The 22,948-nt window shown below is 33.1% G+C and overlaps 2 protein-coding genes across 4 annotated transcripts; both read right to left on the bottom strand.

The window, feature by feature from the left end:
- Positions 1–1,711: 1,711 nt before the first annotated feature.
- Positions 1,712–20,872, bottom strand: LOC149740409 (phosphorylase b kinase regulatory subunit alpha, liver isoform-like). 3 transcript variants are annotated; one of them, XM_089871788.1, is made up of 30 exons: positions 20,732–20,872; positions 20,200–20,358; positions 19,781–19,852; positions 19,241–19,385; positions 18,875–19,038; positions 18,345–18,485; positions 17,824–17,928; positions 17,389–17,481; positions 16,764–16,940; positions 15,649–15,835; positions 14,983–15,076; positions 14,414–14,567; positions 13,563–13,707; positions 13,092–13,170; positions 11,879–11,952; positions 11,335–11,547; positions 10,815–10,832; positions 10,082–10,130; positions 9,477–9,593; positions 9,009–9,123; positions 8,217–8,338; positions 6,720–6,798; positions 6,309–6,398; positions 5,689–5,830; positions 5,246–5,358; positions 4,829–4,867; positions 4,043–4,177; positions 3,485–3,646; positions 2,940–3,143; positions 1,712–2,331 (listed from the first exon to the last, which is right to left on the bottom strand). In XM_089871788.1, the coding sequence occupies exons 1-30, from the start codon at positions 20,807–20,809 to the stop codon at positions 2,152–2,154; spliced, it is 3,645 nt and encodes a 1,214-aa protein (XP_089727914.1). In that variant the 5' UTR covers positions 20,810–20,872; the 3' UTR covers positions 1,712–2,151. The 3 variants fall into 3 exon arrangements, with proteins under 3 accessions (XP_089727914.1, XP_089727915.1, XP_089727916.1); XM_089871789.1 differs by lacking the exon at positions 10,815–10,832; XM_089871790.1 differs by lacking the exon at positions 4,829–4,867.
- LOC149740410 (epimerase family protein SDR39U1-like) lies at positions 20,862–22,936 on the bottom strand. The gene is made up of 5 exons (XM_089871827.1): positions 22,577–22,936; positions 22,385–22,491; positions 22,224–22,309; positions 21,762–22,027; positions 20,862–21,503 (listed from the first exon to the last, which is right to left on the bottom strand). Exons 1-5 carry the CDS (start codon positions 22,596–22,598, stop codon positions 21,091–21,093), a joined length of 894 nt encoding a protein of 297 aa, XP_089727953.1. The 5' UTR covers positions 22,599–22,936; the 3' UTR covers positions 20,862–21,090.
- Between the last annotated feature and the right edge of the window lie 12 nt (positions 22,937–22,948).

Consider the following 22,948-nt stretch of genomic DNA (forward strand, 5'->3'; position numbering starts at 1 on the left):
TTACCTGTATGATCCAATACAGTTTATATACGCGTTTCTCTATAAGAAACCTTTGCCTCTATCTTTGGTTTCAGTACTGGTGTGGTGAGATGGGGTACCGTTAGCATCTAAATCCAATATTTCCTGATTGTGTTTAACGCTTTACAACAGTCTCGGGGCTACGGTTATATATTTCTGTAAATACTATTTTTTATTCAAAAAATGGGACGAGAAAACATAAAAAAAGGTGTCCCATCTTAAACCCCGCACTTCTATACATAGAAAACGCCTTTTCTATTAAAATGTCCTGCTACGTCATCAAGTTATACAATACAAGTCATATGGCTGTTCGAATACACCGCATCAGTAACTGAGACAACGTGGAAGCCTGCTCTGATCATTAACCACGCCTTAATAAACTCTCGTAAGCAGTTACCTTAGGATTTACCGACCTATGTAGTAAGATGACAATAAAACTTGCGCTCAAAACTATTTTCGGACCTTACTGCTACAGGTATTCCCGAACGTTGTTTACCAAGACATTGCTGTTTGGCGTATACGTCTTACCGCAAACAAAGCCATTCCTTTTGTTACTGAGTAACTTGTAAGAAACTTCATGTCTTAAGGGTCATGCCTTTGGATAAGCAATAAAACGTAACGGTTAACAGAAACGAGTAATATAAACGGTAAAGAGCTTTACGGTTAACATGTGGCATATGTTTGTGTAATCTGAAGATTCCAATATATAGGGAAGTGTCATCGTTTTTACAGCATTATATAAGTAAAATCAATAATGCGCTCATTTATTTGAAGATACACCACATTTTACGAACTAACAAATATTTCTAGTAGGCTACCTTTAGTTTTTATACCTTGTGTACTTCACTAAAGTAACATATTCTTTAAAATTAGTCCTGAATTATAAACTTAAACTTGCGACACTTTTACTGGATCTTTTTACCTGGTCTTGAAGTACTCGTAATTACAAAGGTCAGATTGCGAGTCAAATATAACCAAGTCTTCGTTCTCACTTTTAAATTACACTGTTACTGCCTGTAACTACTAGTACTTAATAATAAATATATAGCACAAAGGGTAGCTGCGCCTGACCAGATTCGCTTGAAAGCTAAACATTCGAACCCAACACCCGTCGCCGACATTGAATAGCGTCCACAGCACCAATGTTCATTGTGACGTAAAAGCGTGTCTTTGTGACGCAGCAAGAATGGCTATGAATACGATCAAGTAGAGTTACGAACCAACACCTTAAACAGGATATTTTTAAACCAGTAAAACTATAACATATCACTTGCTTTTCGGCTGCAGATTTAGATTTCCTCACCTGGTGACTAATGACGCTTAGCATTCGCTAATAGCCTTAAAAATCTAAACAAAGAAAGCATCGCAAAGCGTTATCCGACATGCCAGCGACCTTTCCATGCAAATGTTCCAAGAAAAAAAGCAAATTTAACATTTCTCTCAGCAACAACAGCATTCGGATTGAAACCGATATTTGCTTGCGGTTGATTCGCCAAGACTCGCTTCAATACACACAACGTACATCCAAAGGTACAAAGCATTCCCCTGGCCTATACTTGGCTTAAAAGCGCACAATAAACTATGAAGGGGCTTTCCACATAATTCGCATTCTGTAGCTGCGCCGAAAAAAACAAGTATTAAGTTATAACAACATCTAATATATCAGTAGAATAGAATAATTGTTTTTTGAAACTTTTTAAAATTCCATAAAAGATTTATTAAAGCTTTGAAACGAGTAAACGTATTCGGCCAATATACATTGAAACAATATTATTAATACGAATACGATGTGGTATGGTCATGCAATGAAACGTTAAGCACATATTTATATTGAAATTTAAAGATATATCCACGTAGCGTAAAGTGAGTAAATACCATGTCCGTGTAGCACCTGATGAATTGTTTTCGAGTAATAATTTGAAGACTTTTCAACAGCGATTTGAACCCAGTGAGCCGTGAAATTTTTCACAGTGATGAAATCCTGAGCGTGACCCGTGACTCTCTCACGACGATGGGTAAGCACGAAATTAACTAAGTACGCAGGCAGTTACGTTTTGTTCGGTATTCTTCACATGCAAAAGCGCCAGTCCGGTCTAAATGGTATTTTTTTGTAAAAAACGTTTAACTATCCGACTAACTGACGGAACAGTCGCCCACGTATTCAGGAAAATATTCGCTGAAAGACGTCGCCACTGCTTTGGACATGTACGTCATTGTACCATGCGGGCCACTGGGCGCACAGTCATAGAATTCAGTACAAACTGATGTAGTGGGATCCTTCTGTAAAATATCCTCTGGCGCGCCATCATCAGACTGCATTAAAAGAAAATGTTTTTTTGTATCACTCCTGTAGTTTGTTTTACAAGCATGAAGTTTTTCTGCTTTTAAAAATTAGTTGGTGGGGTAAGATGGACCAAGTTTTCATTCATTTTATCGTCCCATTTTGTAGCAAACCAAAAATATTTTAAAAATCATATCACCGTATATCCTCGCAACTCTGAAGTAGCGTTGTTTTTAATGTTAAAACACAATTAGAAATATGAGGAACTATGTGGTAACGGCATCCATCTTACCCCGCAGTATTATATCCTATTGTATAAATTGTAAGGGACTCTACACAAAGACTTTTTTTAACAATATACCAAAACACTATAGTGTATTTCAATATTACAGCCAATAGCATTAATCGCGTATGCGTCCTTCGATTCAACCCAGCGGTCACTGATTAGTTGTCTCAAATTATACATACGGATTTATTATACATCAGCCATACGGAAAAAAACACACCCACAAAGTTATAAAGGCGATAAAAACAGAACACCCGTGTTATAACGAATGTCGTTTTCCGGCCACGCGAGGATAAAGCAAGTGACATCACGGCCTACTGGAGATATCTCTAATATATATAAGCATATTTTTACCTCATCCTGACAGAACATGTCACTTGCCGTTACCAACACACGATCTACATTAATATTATCGGAGAGAAACTTCACGCGCGGGGTTTCAGCCAACAAAGTGAGCACGACCAGCGTTTCGACGACCAACTGCCGATACTCAGGTTGAGGTATGTGGTTCAACACGTTTTCAACTAGCAACGCGAATTTGATCTCACCCTGCGTCATCTAAATGAACAAATATGTAAAAAAAATGTTTTCCGTTTTTTTTTACTTGAATTTTAATCAAATTTTTGGCATAGGATAGCGAAGATCATGTTTTTTGAAGAACAAAAATAAACCACAAAATTTAGTAATTTTTTTACTCGAAGTTTATTAATTTTTTCGCATTCGATAGCGAAGATCATGTTATTTAAAGAACTAAGAGAAGGAAATTACTAGTACCATAACAGTGGATAGAACATAACGATGTGGAAAAGAGTGTCAGTACCATGTTGGTAAGAGGCAGACGGACTAACCACTGTGCCACAGTACAGGTCAGAAAAAAACTAATATACCCCAAAACTCACCTCTTTCGTTACATAGCCAGGTATATGATGTTCCCCTATGACAAGGCCGTAACATTTTTCCAACAATTTCCATATTCTTGTATAGAAGTTGTGGGGGACGCGGTTCAAAGCTCCGTCAATTCTTCTTCTTCTGACCCATTGACCTCGCTTGTGGCCGGCAAACTATTTTAATATAGTGGTTTAGTTTAATTAGGTATGAAACAAGATATATTGTACCGTAGGGTAAAATGAAATACTGTTTTGCAGCTAAAAAATACATTTGCTGAAAGTGTTTTTTCAATTAACAATGCTTTTTTGGGGGGTGAGAGGGCTACGGGAATGTATTTCTGTAAATTTTCACTTATTTACTACCAAATGGGACATGATTGGAAAATAAAAACCTGTCCCATACTACCCCACCCTGTTATATCTTTTATGCAAAGTTTATTACGGTAGTTAAAATAAAAAAATATTTAAAAGAAAGGATATTGCAGCTAAACAACAGTTGTTAAAACACTCTTACAGTTAAAACATATTTATAAAAAAATAGAAGAAACGCGTGGTCGCTACACCACATACTTGTGCATATGCAGCAGGTGCAGTAAGAGCAGACATGGATCGTATACTGCTTGGGGAACTAGCGGGGTCATACTGTCCATCAAACGAGTGTTGCGTCCATACTGGCGGAGATATCAATCCAGATAAATCCTTTCTCTAAAAATTAGTAGTATAAATAGTAATTTCCGGCCCAAGCATTTAATACTGTAATACAGGCAGTGGCGCAGCCGGAAAAAAATAAGGGGAGGGTGGTTTAATCAGGTAATTAAAAAAAAAATTTTTTTAAATAATTTTTTTGAGGAGGTTTATAAGTGGGGGTCGCGACCCCTAAACCCCCCTGGCTGCGCCACTAAATATGGGTATAAAAATAAAAACTTTTAACTTAAATCTAACAGCAAAGGTTAATTTTATTATTTAAATATTTGTTAATAAAAGAATTAAAACAACACTCTAGGGTAAGTTTCATAACAAACCACACAAATAGCACTGTTTCAATTTTGCAGAGCTGTATTCCATCTTAACTTATTAAAAAAATAGCTGTTAAAGTAAAATTCAAGCAAGCTGCTTAAGGTTGAATGCGTGTAAAAGATTTTTTGCATGCATTTAAAAAAATAAATTTTAATTGGTGTAAATTTTTACACTACAATGTTCACTACTTAAATTTACATATATACAGTTACAAGATATGTATTAAAACATACGTGATACTTTTGGCTATGCATTAAGCAGAATACAAATTGGGTTGTTAAAAAGCTTTTGGCAGTTTAGCAAGAAGTGTAAGCATTAGGACCACCAGTGAATACTTACAGAACCACGAGCACTAGATTTTCCAGAGCTTGCTCTGCTCTAACCACAACAAGCAAAATTGATATAAAAGAAAGAAAACATCAAATGGAAAAAAACATGTGAAAAGTTACTTGACAAAATTTCTTTAAAGAGAAAGAAGAAATAAAACATCAAATAAAAAAACATGAAAAGTTACTCGACAAAATTCTTTAAAGAGAAAAAAAAAACTGTTTCGGCAACCATAAATAGTCATTTTCATTGCATTTTAACATATTTCGCATGCTGATTATTTAACAAGTTACACCTTTATTGTACAGTATTCTACAATATATGAGTGAGGCCCTACAGAAAGGCATAGCAAAGGACACTAAATTTAGCCAAAGTTTTTACTACAACATCCCAATAGAGGTAAACAAATATAGTCCTAAAGCTATTTACCCTTAAATGCTTTTTGATAGAGATAAAATTTGATTTATCAGCTTTGGACGACCGGTTGTATTGAAATGATATTTCATGATTTAAGGTTGTGGCAGATGCGGATGAGGTACGAACTGTGAAAGGAATTATATTAAAATTTTCACCTTTTATATTTTTCTAGAAAATAGAAAAATAAAAAATGAAACCTTTTCGAAAAAAAATTATCATAAAAAAAAGTATAACCTAATAAAAAAAAAACAGTTTATAAATATTTAAATAAAAAACATTTACATTTAAATAAAAAACGTTTACAAAACCTCAAGGTGGTAACCTCAACCAGAATTTAAATATTTGTTTTATTGTAAAAAAATTTGGGGCTAAAAATAATTGTTTTTAGTAAAAACAATTGTTTTTTTGAAGTGAAAATAATTTTTTCATTATAAAAATAATATAAAAAACCTCACCACTTTTAATGACTCCAAACTCCTTCCCACTGAGCACATTTAGAATGAGTTGTTTCATTTCAAATGGACTTAAACTCATGAGGTGAGTGGATGCTTCCTCACCGGAGCAAGACAGATGGCGAGCCAATTCACTTGCCATCACCTGTTGGGAAGAGGATCCTTTATTTCACATTCATTTATCCCTTTTCCTGTTATTTTCATTCACCACTTATTTTTTTAAATCATAATTTTCACTAACCTCCCCAGTATATTTTTTAAATCATAATTTTCACCCCCATTTAAAAAAACCATAATTTTACACCCCCCCCAGAATTTTTTTTTAATAAAACTTATTTTTATCCCTTGAATTTTTTTTAAAAGCTCTCAAAAATAGCACCTATGATATATATTTAAAATAGAATCAAATGTTGTATAATAAAAAATTGTTTCTATGTTCCCAAATATAAATCTAGCCAGTATTTCTATTAACCCTGTTTGAAAATATTGCACAAACATACTAAAACTAAAAAAAAAAAAAGAAGATTTTATTAAACAAATACAGATAAACCTATTTCCAAGTTATTTACAAATTTCAAAATTTCGGAATTTTTTATTATTTTATTTTAGTATAATAAACAAACCTGTATAATTAGTCCAACTCTAAGTCTCAGTAGATCCGTAAACAAAGCAGGTGAAGCACGAATGAACATAGCAAGGTACATGATGATCTCCTGTTGGCATTACTAGCGTTAATACAATGCTTATACACTGGAATAGTTTATATCGAAATTGTCTCTTTTTTTAAAGTTGGAAAAAAATGTTTTACTTAAAAATATTGTTTAAGCATGAGGAAGTGTTTATCCACAATCTATCCATAAGTAAAATGAACACATTGCAAATATAATGTTGAAACTAAAATAAATAAAATAAAAATAAAAAATTTTTAATTTGGGCTTTTTTTAGTTTGGACATTGTGTTTGCAATACGTTTAGTTTACTTATGGATAGAAAGCAGTTAATAAAAGTGTTTTAATTGTTATGTTGAATATTAACCTGAGTAAGAACAGCCATATCTGTATCGTCACCAAATGAATCCGTGATCACACCATGTAATTCATCAGCTGGCATCGGTCTGTCAATTAAAATTAGGTTGAAACAAATTTCAAAAGCCAAAAATTTGTATATGGCTGGAAATGCTTATATGTGGTCTAAAGGGGGCCCCTTTAAATACCGCAGTACACCAGTGCCTCCAGTGCCTCCAGTGCCTCCACTGCCTCCAGTGCCTAGTGAAACTAATGTATCGCCACGTTTACGTTGTTTTGAACTAAACGAAATAATAAATGTTTATGACATCATAACACATATTAAAACTGTACAAGAGATACATGCAACCACCTCACCGTCAATGACGCACGTGTTTTTACATTTTACTGTTTTTGAAGCTCCATGTGACCACTGAGCAACGATGTCTGCACGTCAACTTTTTAATAAAACTATTCTGGCAATGATACGATTTCATTCCAACGTTTCGACGTCCTATTAAGGTCGCCTGCATTAGGGTAAATGGATTTGGCATGATGAAGACGACGTCGAAACGTTGGAATAAAATCGTATCATTGCCAGAATAGTTTTATTGTGCACGTGCAGACATCGTTGCTCAGTGGTCACATGGAGCTTAAAAAACAGTAAAATGTAAAAACACGTGCGTCATTGAAGGTGAGGTGGTTATTTCGTTTAGTTCAAAACAACGTAAACGTGGCGATACATTAGTTTCACTGGGCACTGGAGGCAGTGGAGGCAGTGGAGGCAGTGGAGGCAGTGGAGGCAGTGGAGGCAGTGGAGGCAGTGGAGGCACTGGTGTATTGCGGTATTTAAAGGGGTCCGTCTAAAGGTGCTATCAAAGTTTCAAAAATCAAAACAGCTTTAGAAAACATCACGTTAAAAACATTTTGGCGGTACCTTTAGACCATGTTTGAGCATTTCTATTAATACACTGTTTTTCGATGGTATGCTTCTTTAACAAACATATACCCGTACTGTCAACACAAAGTGGAATTTTATCAACAACTGTAAATAATTTTCCACTTTTTGGAGCTTGCTTTTTTGATGCTATATTATTTATTATATATTATGCCTTTGATGACCGTAATTTTATTGCATACTTAGTTAAGGGGTATATATTTATTAGAAAAACAATAACCACCTTTGAAGTTGGTAATATAATAGGATTACATTTTGTCTTTATGTAAATAAACAATAGAACTTTGCAGGGGCATTTTTTTCAAATCAATGGAACAATTTAAAATTGTTGCAAAATTTTTTAAATTTTCCTAAAATTTCCCAACAAAATTGCCGTGCTCAGCTTGCTTTATATTAGACATTGCACTTTGCACACCACAGTTTATTGATTAGTACAATGCCTAGGTCCTAGAATACAGGCGTTTCATTCCCTCCCCACCATAACCCATTCAGCTATTACTAAAATAGTCTTAATTCATGAGAATGAATTAGTCACGCTTAATTGAGCAAAGATAAACAAACACGCCACACCTGGTTATCGTGAACTCCTTTAGTTCTTGTGGTAAGCCAACCGTAACCTGTTTTTGACGAATCAAGAGATCCGTGACGGATTGAGAGAGACCACTTACACGTTTCTGCAGTAAACCTGACATCTATTAAATAAAGGAGTATTAAATGGAGAATGCAACTTGTTTTATCTTTGCGAAACTCGTTGTAATACAGATTTTCTGTTTCATACACCTCGTTCCAGCTTACTTTGTGGGTCATTGTTTTATTGTATATTTGTATGGCTGACAATTTAGACAAGCCATTAGTAACCACTGGGTTCAGTAAACGTCGTTAATTGTCTTGCCTAAGGACATATACTCCCAAACTGAACCCATAACTTTTGGGATCCAGACATAGTTAGTTTGGTGTTTGATTCTGAATTACTATGGCATTGGCAGGGTAACCTAATGATTGTATATTACCAGTAGCTTATTTTATATTGCTCAGTTATAAGCTGCTCAATATACATCACATGGATAGTTATTTTTAGGTTTATATAGTTGACAGTTCAGTCCACCTGTTGATGACCACAATTATTAAACTAATTATTTTCAAGTATCTGAACTTCAAGAGATAAAAGTCAAAAAGTGTATGTATAATTAAAATTAAAAGAAATATATTCTAAAGTGTCAGAATCAATTGGTTATTCTGACAACTTATACGGCTTTATACATACTGTTGCTGCCAGGCCTATTTATACTTATACAGCTGGTTTCTTTAAGTTTAAAAATAAAATAATGTCTTTAAGTTTAAAAAAAAAAAAAAAAACTTTACCTGCCTAACCACCATCCAGTTCCCTTGTTGTCCAGCTTTGTCATAAAGTTCTTCAATAAGGTCAACTACCAGCACCCCTGGTTCACCATCTATTTCTGTGTCCCAGTTGGGTCCTCTGCAGGTTCACATATGTTAGAAGAACATCTTTGATTAGTTATGTAAGTACTAACTTGAGTGTAAAAGATATGCAAATTTTAGCAGTGGTTTTTGCTTGAAAAACTTTAAAGAGTTTTGCTAGAAAAAATAATGTATGTATAATATTTTTTTTTATTTAGTTATTTTTTTTTATTTAGAGAAAATCATATTACTTAAAGAACAAAGAAAAAGAAATCATCAACTGCAAAACGACAGTCGGTAGAACACGCTATGGATAAAAATGTTGAAAAGAGCGTCAGATGAAAAACATCGGGACTGTTGCACTAAAATGTTAATAAGTGTTTTTTGAAGCATTTACAAAATTCAACCAACTTGTGTGTGTAGAGATAATGCAAAATATCCGCTTGTTCCCATAGAAACATAGTTTCATGTAACCGATGAACCAGAACTTTGGGTTTAAGCTGTGGCGATGTTGGCTCTTCATTTTCCCTGTGGTAAGTTCACACTTAGCATATTAAAAAAAATTAGCTTTGATAATTTAAAATAAACAACCTAAAATGCACCATCAGCAGTGGTTCAGAATTCCTACCCCACAATTAAGCGGAGTAAAAAGTCGGTATATAAGCAGAGCTGAGATACTAATAAACGTAGCTTCAACTTGTTGATTTTCACTTGTAAGGATATCTACTGTTATAACAGAGCAGACTATAGTGCCTCCTTCGTCCAATAAGAATTTTTTATGAGTAATTTTTATTTGTGGGTTTTTATTTATTTTGTGGAATGTTTTTTATTTTTTTTGTGAGTAATTGTTTTCTATTTATTTTTTTGAATTTATGGCTGACAGTTTAGACAAACCATAAGAAACCACTGCGAGTGGTTGTTTTTTATGCCTGAGAAGAAAGACTTTAACTACTGTCCGAGATTGGTTAAAATATAAAATAGTTTAAAACTGAGATTGGCACACATCATATACTTACCCTAGTAACTTTATTTTCTTCAGCAAATTTTCATTGAAAGTAGCAATGCCTGAAAAATTTAGAAAAAAAATGCCAATTTATAAGCAAGAGATATTCATGCATGTGTTTTTATCATTCTGATCTACGCATAATTGGCAATAATACTTTATATTGTATATATATATATTAATATAGCATTGTAAGATCATTTGTATTTATATTTTTCTAGTTTTGTATGGAAAATATTGTGAAGTAATAGATTGATGTTTCTGGTTAGTAGTGCAGACCGAACAAGTTAGTGATGTCCATAATATATGATGATCAATTTGTCACATACCGATTTTTTTCTTAGTTTTATAAACAACACCAAACACATATTTTTACCAATGATAACATAATTAACATAAACCCAAACACTGTTTAAAAATTTATCATTTCACCAAATTAGTAATCACTGTCTGTTAGTTGTATTGCGCAGATACAGTGCGTTAATGAATGTGCGCACAAATCATGCAATTATTTATATAATAAGTTACACCACCATGCAGTTAAGCTCAAACATCATTCTCGTGGTTAGTAAACAAACAGATTCAATTGCAAGGCAAAAGAGTAAAGTTGAATATTTAGGAAGAAAAAGACAGAAAAAAGTTTTTCGTTAAGAACTACAGCATAGGAAACAAAGAAAATGCTGCTACAAATTACTGTTACATTGGCCAGGTTACCAATCACTTATTCAGCGGAATCATGGACTTACCGAGGCCTACAAACGAACCTGGGGACACAACGACAATGAAATTATAAAGCATTTTTCTGTAAAACATAAAACAACATTGTGCCTTTACAAACTTACCATACCTTTGTTTGCTGTTGGATGGAAAACAAAAAGTTTTTTTTGCGAATTATTTGAATTACATTGCGCAGTATTGGTACTTGTTATTCTAATGTGTGAGAAATAATTTTGATACTGCCCATGCAAGTGCTTCTAAAGCTTGCGGGAACTTTGGCTTGATTCAGCTATTGCCACCTTTTGTGTTTGAAGTAAGTCTATTTTAATTTATAACACCATGCATACAAGACATACCATGTTAAAAAACCTTTGAACATACATAAAAATATTCATGAACGTACGCATTCACAATACATAGACAGGTATACACTATACCTAGATTAATTCAAAAATCAGTCAGTTTCTCCTGTTGCAAAAACACCATACCCCAAAAATATCATTAAAAAATCCGAACCCAAAAAATTAATATGATTAATTAAGTTCTCACTGGTGAGGTCCGTCGAAATTCTCCTCTGTCTCTGTTTTCCGACCAACTTTGCTTCCCAGATCCTCTGCTGGTGTTCCTCCGGAGTCAACTGCATGCTCTGACTCCGGTTCGAGGATCGTAGAGAGGACTTGACATCCGTGTGTGATCCGAGACGATATAAACGAGGAGGAGCTCTTGTGAGGAGCAACTCCATCAGATCACTCGCTTCAGCATCTTAGATAAAATAAGAATTTTTTTAACATAAAAGAATTATTTTTGATAGGTTTCTATGAATGTGTTACACTTGATGGAAGGATTACTTTATTTCTATGAGAAAAAATACTTTTTATAAAAATAAACACCACTTAAATAAATATAAGAAAATATAAAAAAAATAATGTTTTGATTCATTACACATATACATACCCTGTACAAAGGTTAACAGTACACAAAACAGCTTTAAACCATAAATGCCATTATTACCTTGAATAAATTTTTACCAGTATATTTACAATTACAATAATGAATTCAAAACTACTGAAAACTTAGGAAAATGTATATTTACCTTCAGTTTCGAGGAAAGTAAGTCGTGTTTTACATGAAGTGCTCATGAAACTCTTCAATGAACCAAGCACTACCCTGTACAAAACATATACACCTATGTTTAACATATACACCTATGTTTAACATACACACCTATGTTTAACATATACACCTATGTTTAACATATACACCTATGTTTAACATATACACCTATGTTTAACATATACACCTATGTTTAACACATACACCTATGTTTAACATATACCCCTATGTTTAACATATACACCTACCTTTAACACATACACCTACATTTAACACATACACCTAAGTTTAACAAACACACCTATGTTTAACATATACACCTATGTTTAACACATACACCTATGTTTAACATATACACCTACCTTTAACACATACACCTACATTTAACACATACACCTAAGTTTAACATATACACCTATGTTTAACATATACACCTATGTTTAACATATACACGATACACCTATGTTTAACATACACACCTATGTTTAACATATACACCTATGTTTAACATATACACCTATGTTTAACATATACACCTATGTTTAACATATACACGATACACCTATGTTTAACATATACACCTATGTTTAACATATACACGATACACCTATGTTTAACATACACACCTATGTTTAACACATACACCTATGTTTAACACATACACCTATGTTTAACACATACACCTACATTTAACACATACACCTAAGTTTAACATATACACCAAAGTTTAAAACCATCTATGACTTCACTTCAGCGCCGTGGCTCAGTGGTTTGCCGTTTGCATCGTAAGCGAAGGGTACTAGGTTTGATACACGATACTGATACCACTAATAGCAAATGTGCCTTGAACGGTACACTTAACTTTCTGAAACCAGTGGTCACTAATTGGGTGCAGCACTTTGGGGGTCAAGGTATTGCGCAAACTTTGGCCTAAATATCAAGTCCTATGGCAAGGCGTGTTCTCAACCACGTAAAATAGAATAGTATCCACTATCTTGTCTATCTATAACATGGGAAACTCTATTTAATGTAATTCAGATCCTACAGTGAGGCGTGGTAGGGTACCTTCACTACCTTGTATTTAGGCCAGAGTTGGTCTACTTTACAAAACTGGGAAATAGTGTTAATGTACATTTTCATTGCCAACATCTTATAAATACCACCGGTTTTAAATTTAACTAAATTTAACTCACCTCACACCATATAAATAACCACTTTGTATTTTACGGAGTGTGGAAATTAAGCTTGGTTTGAAATTCTCACCGTCTTCAGCTGGAATAAACAAAGTCTGTTTAGTGTTCAGTGAAACATTAAAAAAATCTAAACAATTATTTCCAAAATTTTAAAAGTCCAATATATATACTTTCTACTCATATTAAAAGCAGTAAAATAAATATTGGATTTTCCTTTTATTTTTTAACTTCGAAATATTTGATTTTCGTTTTCTGTACCTTAATACTAGATGTTTAAAATCACTATTTTGTATATTTATTTTATTTCAGCCTTTCATTAAAGATTAGTAATGCTTTCTTTCTAATAAACAAATTTAATCTTTTTTTGTGTCGCTCAGAATTTAAAAAATTAGGATTAGGATAACAAAATTAGGATAAAAGTTCTTTTTTTTCCCTATTATAAAATTTTCCATTCAAGGTCACAAAAGTTACCTAACATCCCACTGTGGATTGGCACAGTTATAATTGGACGACCGGGCATGTTCCAGTAGGTGGAAAGATACTGAAGCTCTGTCAACATCATGTCTATCAACATGTCAGTGTCAAGCGACATGTAGAAGTCACGTTGGTCCAATAACTGTGTAATGAAAGGTTGGTAAAGAATGTGTTGACATGATATGTAGCTGACAGACTGTATGACTTATATTCCATATTTTTGCACCATATGTTTGGAACCTAATTTTGGTGAAAAGCACTTAAAAGTATGGACAATATATATAAATATATATAGTTTTGCACTGAAATGATATGTAGTAAAAACTGACAGGCTGTTTTACTTATGTTTCATGTTTTTGCAACATATATTATATATATATTTCCAATTTAATTTTTAGTAAAATAGGGGATGTAAAGTGTAGACAATTTATAGTATTGTCCTGACTGAAGACTCGTGACATAACATATGGTCAAATCTGACAGACTGTTTGCATATTTTTGCACCATATATTTCGAATTTAATTTTGGTGAAAAGCATTTAAAAGTACAGACAGTATACATTTTTTCCCAGAAATGATATGCAGCCATATCTGACAGACTGTTTGACTCTATATATTATATATATATTTCAAATTCCATTTGATTTTAGAAAAATAGAGTATTTTAAACTGTATACAATTTATAGTGTTGTCTGAATTAAAATTTTAAGAAATAAAAAAAAACCTTACACAGGTTCAAAATTTGTTACACAAATCCTTACCTTATTACCCACATCCCACATGCCTCAGAAATTATTACGACAATCTGTTACACCCATTTAAAAAATATAACTTTTATCCCTGACTTACATTAGGGGTGAAAGCGAAAGTTCTTCCATTCATCACATACAACTTGCTTGTTCCCAGCACACCAATCTGGTTGCTTGGCCGACCAGACAACTTCATCTTCTTGTTTTTACCAAGCATTGAATACACACTGGTGAGAACACGCGCTGGTTGTACCCTGTTTGGACAGGAGTGGTGATTGATAAAACAATTGAAAAAAAAATATTTGTTTGAGTATGAAATTTTAAATTTGCTGTACCATTATATTGTTTTTAAGGATTTGTTGCTTTTTGGCAATTTTTTTTGTATAAGTTTATTTTGAAATGTAGTAATTAAACAACCATCACAGAAAATGTTATTTATATCAACTCTACACTGTCGCAATTATAATTACTTCTCATATTTCAACAACTGTTGTTTTGTTGCTATATCTTGTCTTTTCGTTAAAAATATTTCTAAATATTCGCTACTGTAATCGAAGATTTAAATAAAAAGTCTACAATTAACTCAACTCAGCATACAGTACAATAAGTCTACAATAAAGTAAAAAGTCTACAATAAAGTCATCACAAAACACAATACAAACAACTTACATAATTGGAGCCACTTCATCAAGTGAGTCGACATGAATTCCAAGCTTCTTCTTCAAAATTGTTTGAAATGATTTTTCCTCGGCATATATTGCAACTATGTAGTTAAAAAACATGAAAAACATTTCTGCTCAAAATAAAGTGTCTCACTGCAAACAAATGCTATACAGACTGGCTCAATTTAAACAAAGTTTTGTATTTAATACTTCGTGTAGAGATTAAATATAATCTATATTTGATTGATTTTTATTAAAAACAAACTAATTAAACTTGTCTATTTATAGATACAAGCAATGTACAATGCAATACACTCATGGTTGTCAAACATAGAAAACCTATTTGATTAATGTAGAAATTGTAATAAACTTTGTCTCTGTTTGTTTGTTTACAGACACCTAACAGCAGAATAAAACTGGGTTTAGTGGTTTTCATTTTCAAAAAAATCGGGATGCGTATACATAAGTGACTTCTGGTTTAAAAGTTGGGGTGACATGCGATCAAGCCAGAGCTCTAAAGCTTGTGCCAGAGCGTCTGCATTTTTGACTCCTGTCATTTGGCGTAAAGTAAAGACAGCGTCGAGTCATATGCAATTGCTATAATGTTGCACTCGAGATCAAAAATTTCTTCCTATTTTAAATCAAAGTATTTTTTCTGATAGAAATAGCATACCTTGTACAACTACATCAGGTTTAGGAGCCGTTGCAAATCTCCGATTAAGTGGGTCAATCTCACCCGGGGCAAGGAATCCGTCCCATAACAACTGACCCAGCAAATATAGGGAATGCCCCCATAAGTGGGGTAGTTTACCCAGTGGTATCCGATCCTGGCTTTTAGGGTTCGCTTTTTCTAGTTCAACCTGTTACACAAATAACTGTATATTAAACTTATATGAATTATTATGTTACTTCTGCTACCAAGCATAATGTAAATAGTTTTTAGGCGGCTCATCTAGTAATAAAGTGTGGTGTTTGTATTTCCCAGGTCAGAAATACACTGCGCTTTTATACCAGATGAGCCACTTAAAGATAATTTCATGAACTTCTATAAAATGTGTTACAGCAACAACTGTTATTTAAATGGAAAAACAGTTTATTTAAGAAAAAACACAAATAAAACTACATAAGCATTTATTATTCTGTGCTGTATATGTATTACCACTTAAAACATATTTATTAGTGTTTCGTAGCTTTGGAAATCATTTAATGTTTTATTTTAACAGATAATGTTTCACACCATAGTTTAACATGTATGTGAATTGGATCATAATTCATACTGTGTGTGTGTGTTATAACCTCATTTGCATGTAGGTAACTAATCCCCACATCTATATTGACAAGGAATTATAAACAACTGGTAAACTAATTAGATACCATCTGACTTTTAACATGTAATTACACACCAAATCCTATGTTATCAGTTAAAGAGTACAGTATTTTAAAAATTACTATATGTTTTTCTAAATTTAGTTTGCAACTGTTTAAAAAATCTATTACTTTCCCCACTGTATGCGTTGTGTCTTTAACACAAACTTTTGTTTCTATAAGAAGTTTAACTTGACCACGCTAATTTTCTTCCAATTAAACGTAAACATAATTTTAACTGTAAGCCTGTTTTTTTTGTAAATATATTATCAATTGTAAGTCTTTTTTTTCTTTTTAATTGTCGCTATATCCTGTCTTTTCGTTTAAAATATTTTCTAATCTACCCTACCCTGATTGAAGAGATACATAAAGTTATTATTATTATTATTATTACTAAATAAAAGCAGCCATATAAGTCCATACCTTGTCAGCTGGAACAGCATACAGCTCCGGCACGCAGCGTACCCCATCAACAAGAACAAGTACTTCACGCATGGCATCTCTGTACTCAATAACTTGTTGTTGGTTATCATTAAATATTCCATCCAGCAGCAAATAACTCCAAAATAACGGCCACTCACACTCAATGTTTTCAAAAACCTACAATGGTTTTTACAAAACTGTTTTTACAATACCGAAGCTGAAAAACTTCATACACAAACTATATTTGTAGATCTTCAATTTGAACTTTAATATTTTTCCAGACTTTTCCAAACCTTAGGGATACAAATACAGGGTATACATATATAATTTTTATGTAATCATTTTATACTATATATATACATACATGATACCTTATACTATATATATATATATATATAATACTATTCTATATTTGGAGAGGAAGCCAATTTTAGATAATATGTGCTAATGGTGTTTCATCTTTCCGACCCTACTATATATACATAAACAACCATAAACTATTATATATAAAACTATTATCATATACATAATACTATTATATACATAAACAACCATCCCAATAAAATACAGTATGACATGTTTGGTTTAGCAGTAATAAATTAACAGTCCAAATCTGAAACATTACTTTTAACTCAGCCAGTTCATAATGTAGCCTGGATGAATCTTCCAATGCAGTTTTGTAACCATCTCTTAAAAATCTTCCGCAACCATATCTACCCTGCATGTAAGCGATGTTAGAAATTATTCACAAATATGAGTTTTACGAGTATTACGACTGTGGTTTTAGTCCATAAGATTTACATGTGTTTTAATATTGGGTATATCGTACAACTTTAGTTTTAGCTAAAATCTGGCTCTGTGTGTGCATAAATACAGTGTTTTAATGCAAATAAAAAAACAAACAAAAGCCAAAAGAACAATGTTATAAACGCAGAAAGTAGCCAAACACCAACTCAATAAACATATACACAGCATAAGGTATAAATAATAACAAATCGCAAATTTTAAACGGGACAGGCTCACACATCATTTGAAATTGAATCACACAAATAAATCGCACCTGTAGTTTGTCAACTATTTCCTGCCTTGTAAGCTTCACCAATGCTTCATCATTGACAGCAAACGCAGGGTAACCGATAACACTGAGAAGGCCGGCGTCCACTTCCTAAGTTTAATACATGGAGTAGGCTAGTGGGTGTGTAGGTTGTGTTACTTTAATATAAAAAGGTAATTACATAATTTGCTTAGTTGTTAATTCATTTTATGAAGTAGTACTGTGGGATAAGTTGGAACGCCTTTATCTTATTATATTCAATTATTCTGATTGTGTTTTAAACAATTAACAACGGACCATGGGGTCTTGAGGATACCATTTTATAGTTTTTCTAATGTTCTTTGTTTACTATCAAATGAAACTACAAAACAGAATGAAAAGGTGTTCCATCTTTTCAATTCAAACCTATATTAATATGACAGTGGTACATGAAAACAAAACACATTCACACAACTTCTATAAAAAAATAAAACTTTTATTAGAAGGAATTTATCTACCAGTTTAGGCTTTTAAAATTTTTAACTCACCTTTGAGTTCGACTCCCTGGGCAACAGACTCTGTAGAATAGCTTGGCATAGAGCTTTCTCATCAGGAGTTACGTGTATGACTGACTGGTGGCCACCACTTGCACCAAACAAGTTAATTTCATCAATTGCTTCCAAAGCTGCCTGTGAAAACAATTTTATCTGTGACAACAGCATTTGAGAGTATACAAATTGCACCATCACAAGTTTTTTGGACACCTTATGCCTTCTGTTTTTTTTGTTTTTTTTGCACCTTTGCCTATTTAAGTCCACTGTCAAAGTGTTTTTTATTGTGACAACAGCATTTGAGTGTGTGCAAACTGTACCATAACAAGTTATATAAACTTGGTAACGTATAGGGCTTTATATATGACTCAATGACTGCATATTGCTCCTGGGAGATAGCTTGGACATTCTTGCTAAATCTTCATTATCCGGACCAAAGGGCCAAAAATCTCTTTCGAAAAGGTTAGGGTTTTACTAAAGCTTTATTTAATATTAGGCTATATATATATATATTGTATTATACAAACCTTACACATTCCAACAGAGCTTGCATTTAATTCTGGAACTCCATGGTTGGTTTTGTCACCACGTTCCCATATCCCATAATCAGGTGTCCGAAACGCACACGAAATGTAAAACACGAGATTTTGAACAAAGTCCACTTCATCAAGGGTGTAAATTATTTCAAAACCTGCAAAATAACAATAAATGCTTTAGAATAGGGTTTTTTGAGCTCAAATATAAGATAGATATATGAGAAAACAAAAAGTGCGAAAGAGTTTCTAAACTTTTGTTGCCTTTCCTAATTTTTTTTAATTTTACCTCTTTTTAGTTTTATTTTTTTACCTATTTTTATTTATAACGGAAATGCATGTAAAATTAGTAACACTTACCAGATGCAGTCATCTGTGCCAACATTAAGACATATAACCCGGTTGCATCAAGTTGTAAATGTCCCCACTCTTGGTCACCAACTACCAACCCACACGTTTTACGATTATATTTTGCATGAAGGGAATCGTTTGGGGATAGGCTGGTCTAAATAAATAAGAATTGGAAATTATAACTGTAGGTCAGCAATATAATATGGTGATAAAATTTCATGGGTCCTTGTTTTCAGGGAGAAATCAGGAAAGAGGGTTTCAAAAGCTTTTTTTAATATAGTTTAAAAAATCCATGCACACTGTGGAAAACCTATGCACTCTTTAGGCTTTAAACCTTCTTATATTGCAATAGGAATAAACATATTTTGCATCCCGATAAAACCATGTATGTTTGTCCTTGCTTGTGTATATATACCTATCTATTAGCCTAGCCTATCTATTATATCTGCAAATGAATAGTTAGGTACAAATATGATTCGGACAGTGTAATGATAATAACACGATAAGATTCTTCGAAAACTTTCTTATTATAAGAATTTAAATATTCACCTTAAATGCTTCCAGCTTCTCCACCTGCCTCATCATGCATTGTAATAAAGACCTCATGCATTTTACAACACTCTGTAAAAGATATGCTTTAAAGGCTATACAAAAAAAAACTATAGAGAAATAATTGCAAAAAAAAATAAAAATACTCCCATGACCAAAGTCAAAAACATGGAAAAAATAAAATTTCGATTTTAAATGTTCTACCTGTTCAAGTATGTAGCATTAATTCAAATTAAAAAAAGATACTGCATTGAACAATGCAAAAACATAAACAATTAAAATTTTGGTTTTAAACTTTCTAATTCTACCTGTTCTACCTGTTCAATCATATAGCATTAATTGCAAATAAATAAAGATACTGCATTGACCAGAACGAAAAAAACATGTAAAAAGTAAAACTTTGGTACCAAACTTTCTACCTGTTCAAGTTCGTATGACTTTGCCTTGTCTTCATCTAGGTCTGCATGCTTCCGATAAGCAAGTGCCAATCCCCACACAGCTTGGAGTGAGTAAAGATTGTCACGAACCCATGCGTGTGGTGCGTGCTTACTTGCTGAGAATAATCCAGTGATAGGATCCTTAGAATTTAATTTTCAGGTTTTATTTTAATGTTTAAATTGATTAATTTAGTGTTTAAAAATTAGTTATTGTTAAAGCAATAACTTTTTTTTCATTTTTGGGTTTTTAAAAATTAAATATGTGTCAAATGTTAAAAAATGTAAACTTTTTAAAATGTGTGAAATTTTAAAACAACTGAATTACAGCAAGTTCAGTGTCGTTAAGGTTTATTGTCCATAGTCTTCATCAATAAATCTTTCTTTATTTTATGAAATCCACAACTTTCATAATAGTAAAAAAAGGCCATCACAATTCTTTTTTTTTACTTAAAATAAATTTCTCCACTGCAAGGGTACAGTAGAATAAAATAACAAGTAGCATATAATAATATACCTGAAATTTCAGAATACTTTTTTGAATTATTCTTGCATAGTTGTCTAACTTGACACCTGAGTTACTTCTGCTTCTCATATTTATATTGGAGGCAAATTCATTTTATTTTCCCTACAAACCTATTCCTAACCTATAACAAAAATCAAATAAATTTGTGTCATACACAGTTATAAGTATTTCTAATATTATATACACACAGATTTAAAGGACTTTGTCCCATATTATTAAACTCAAAACATGACTGATTCTTTGTAAGTTTACAGCTATGATATGCAATACGTAAAGGTGTATTCGTGTTTACAGTGAAAAATATGGTAAATTAAGTGAAAATAAACTTCTACAGCTCTGGTACATCAGTATTATCGAGATGTTACTTCTTTCAAAGCAGCATCAAGCTTTGGATAGGAATACACATATCCAGAATCAAGTGTCAACTTTGGGTATACATTCTGTCCCTGTAAAAGCATCACACTGCGCTCTGAACCGTATAAAGCTTTAACTACAAAACTTGGCAATGGCAGCAAAGCTGGCCTTGAAAGAACTGATCCTAAGGCTTTACTGAACTCTCCATTTGTGTGTGCTTCAGGTGCTACACCGTTCAACACACCGCGCACCGATGTGTTCTTAACACCATGCATGAATATACCAGCTATGTCATCTATGTGTATCCATGGAAACCACTGTTTCCCATCACCCATCGGTCCGCCAAGACCAAGTTTAAATGGGGGTAACATTTCTGACATGGCACCTCCATTTTTTCCAAGCACAACACCTACAAAATTTAAACTTTATATGATGAATAAATGTAACTTAACCAACAACATAAAACAAAGTTTAAAAAATTGTACTGGCACAAAGTTCTGAAAAGCCACAATAGTAACAACTTGCAATGTTAAGCCTTCAACTCATATCCTTTGGGCAAGACAGAAAGGCCACCACTCAATGTAAATTAGCTTACTCAATCAGTAAAAATAACTATTTTTGGTTTGAATTTTAAAATATACAAAAAAAACATGGGTAAACTTCAAACCTGATCTCACAACAAAGTGTCGAGTATTTTCATTTTTAATTCTTCCTGAATTCTCCCAAGCATGAGTAAGTTCGGACCAAAAATCAGTTGATTCAGGGACAGAGAGCTCATCATAAATTCGAGAAGTACTAGGAGGGTAAAACCCCACACCCGATACTGTAGCCCAAACTTTTGGTGGAGTGTCAGCTGCCAAAACAGCCGTTCTCAAAGTTTTTGTCGTTTTTATTCTGCTATCCCAAACTTCTTGCTTAAAGTTTGGAGTCCACCTGCAATGGTATTTTTTACAAAGCAATACAATGTAGTATAGGAGGTTTGAAAGTTTGTTTCTGCTTTTATTTTTCGGATTTTTGTCTGAAATATTATTTCAAAAATTTAGTTTTTTATTTAGTTTTAATACAGCGATATTGATAACAAATACCCCATGCGCAGATTTTCTTTTTAATCTGGTATCTGTAACCCTACCTTTTAAAAACATTAAGAACAGGTTCTCCAGTAAGATTTATGACCACTTCAGTGTTTTTTGGCAGTCCCTCAGTTTCAATAGACTTCTAAGAAAATGTTAGAAACACTCAAATCAGAGGTTGCTTTCTGCAAATGTAAAATTTAACACTTCGAAAGGTTACCCATGTTAATGTATTTTCTCCTGGCTTTCTTGAAACTGACAGGGCCTTGTAACCAGATTTCTGTAACTGCTTAGCCAGAGCACGACCAATAAATCCGTTTCCGCCACCTATGTATATACAACAAATCAACTAACAGTAGACGGTATAGACAGTCATAACTTTCACCATATAACATACAATTACAATACCAACCTACTACTGCAAGTTTTGTCATACTTCGTAAGCAGATACGCCCTTCTTGATAAAGTACCGACTTTTCCTGCACAGACTATGGTACAATTTTTTTCCGCTGCTTCACAGGTACCTAGATAGGAAGCAGGGTATCCGATTACTTATGGAGCAGAATGATTAAAGATTGTCCAGTCGCCAATCGGCCAAAGCCATAAGCAAGAGAGTCGAACTATAATGAATGGGCACGCACCAATACAAAACGATTTATAAGATACTGCGCAGAAACAGCACCGAATCGCTTAAAAAAATTCTCGTCTGTTTTAATCAATTTGAGGGGTCAATTATTAAAGATATAGGAAACTAATAGTATTACCCCATAATCGAAATATGTTT

This window comes from Ciona robusta, chromosome 2 (genome assembly GCF_009617815.1).
Source record: "Ciona robusta chromosome 2, ASM961781v2".
Lineage (NCBI taxonomy): Eukaryota > Metazoa > Chordata > Ascidiacea > Phlebobranchia > Cionidae > Ciona > Ciona robusta.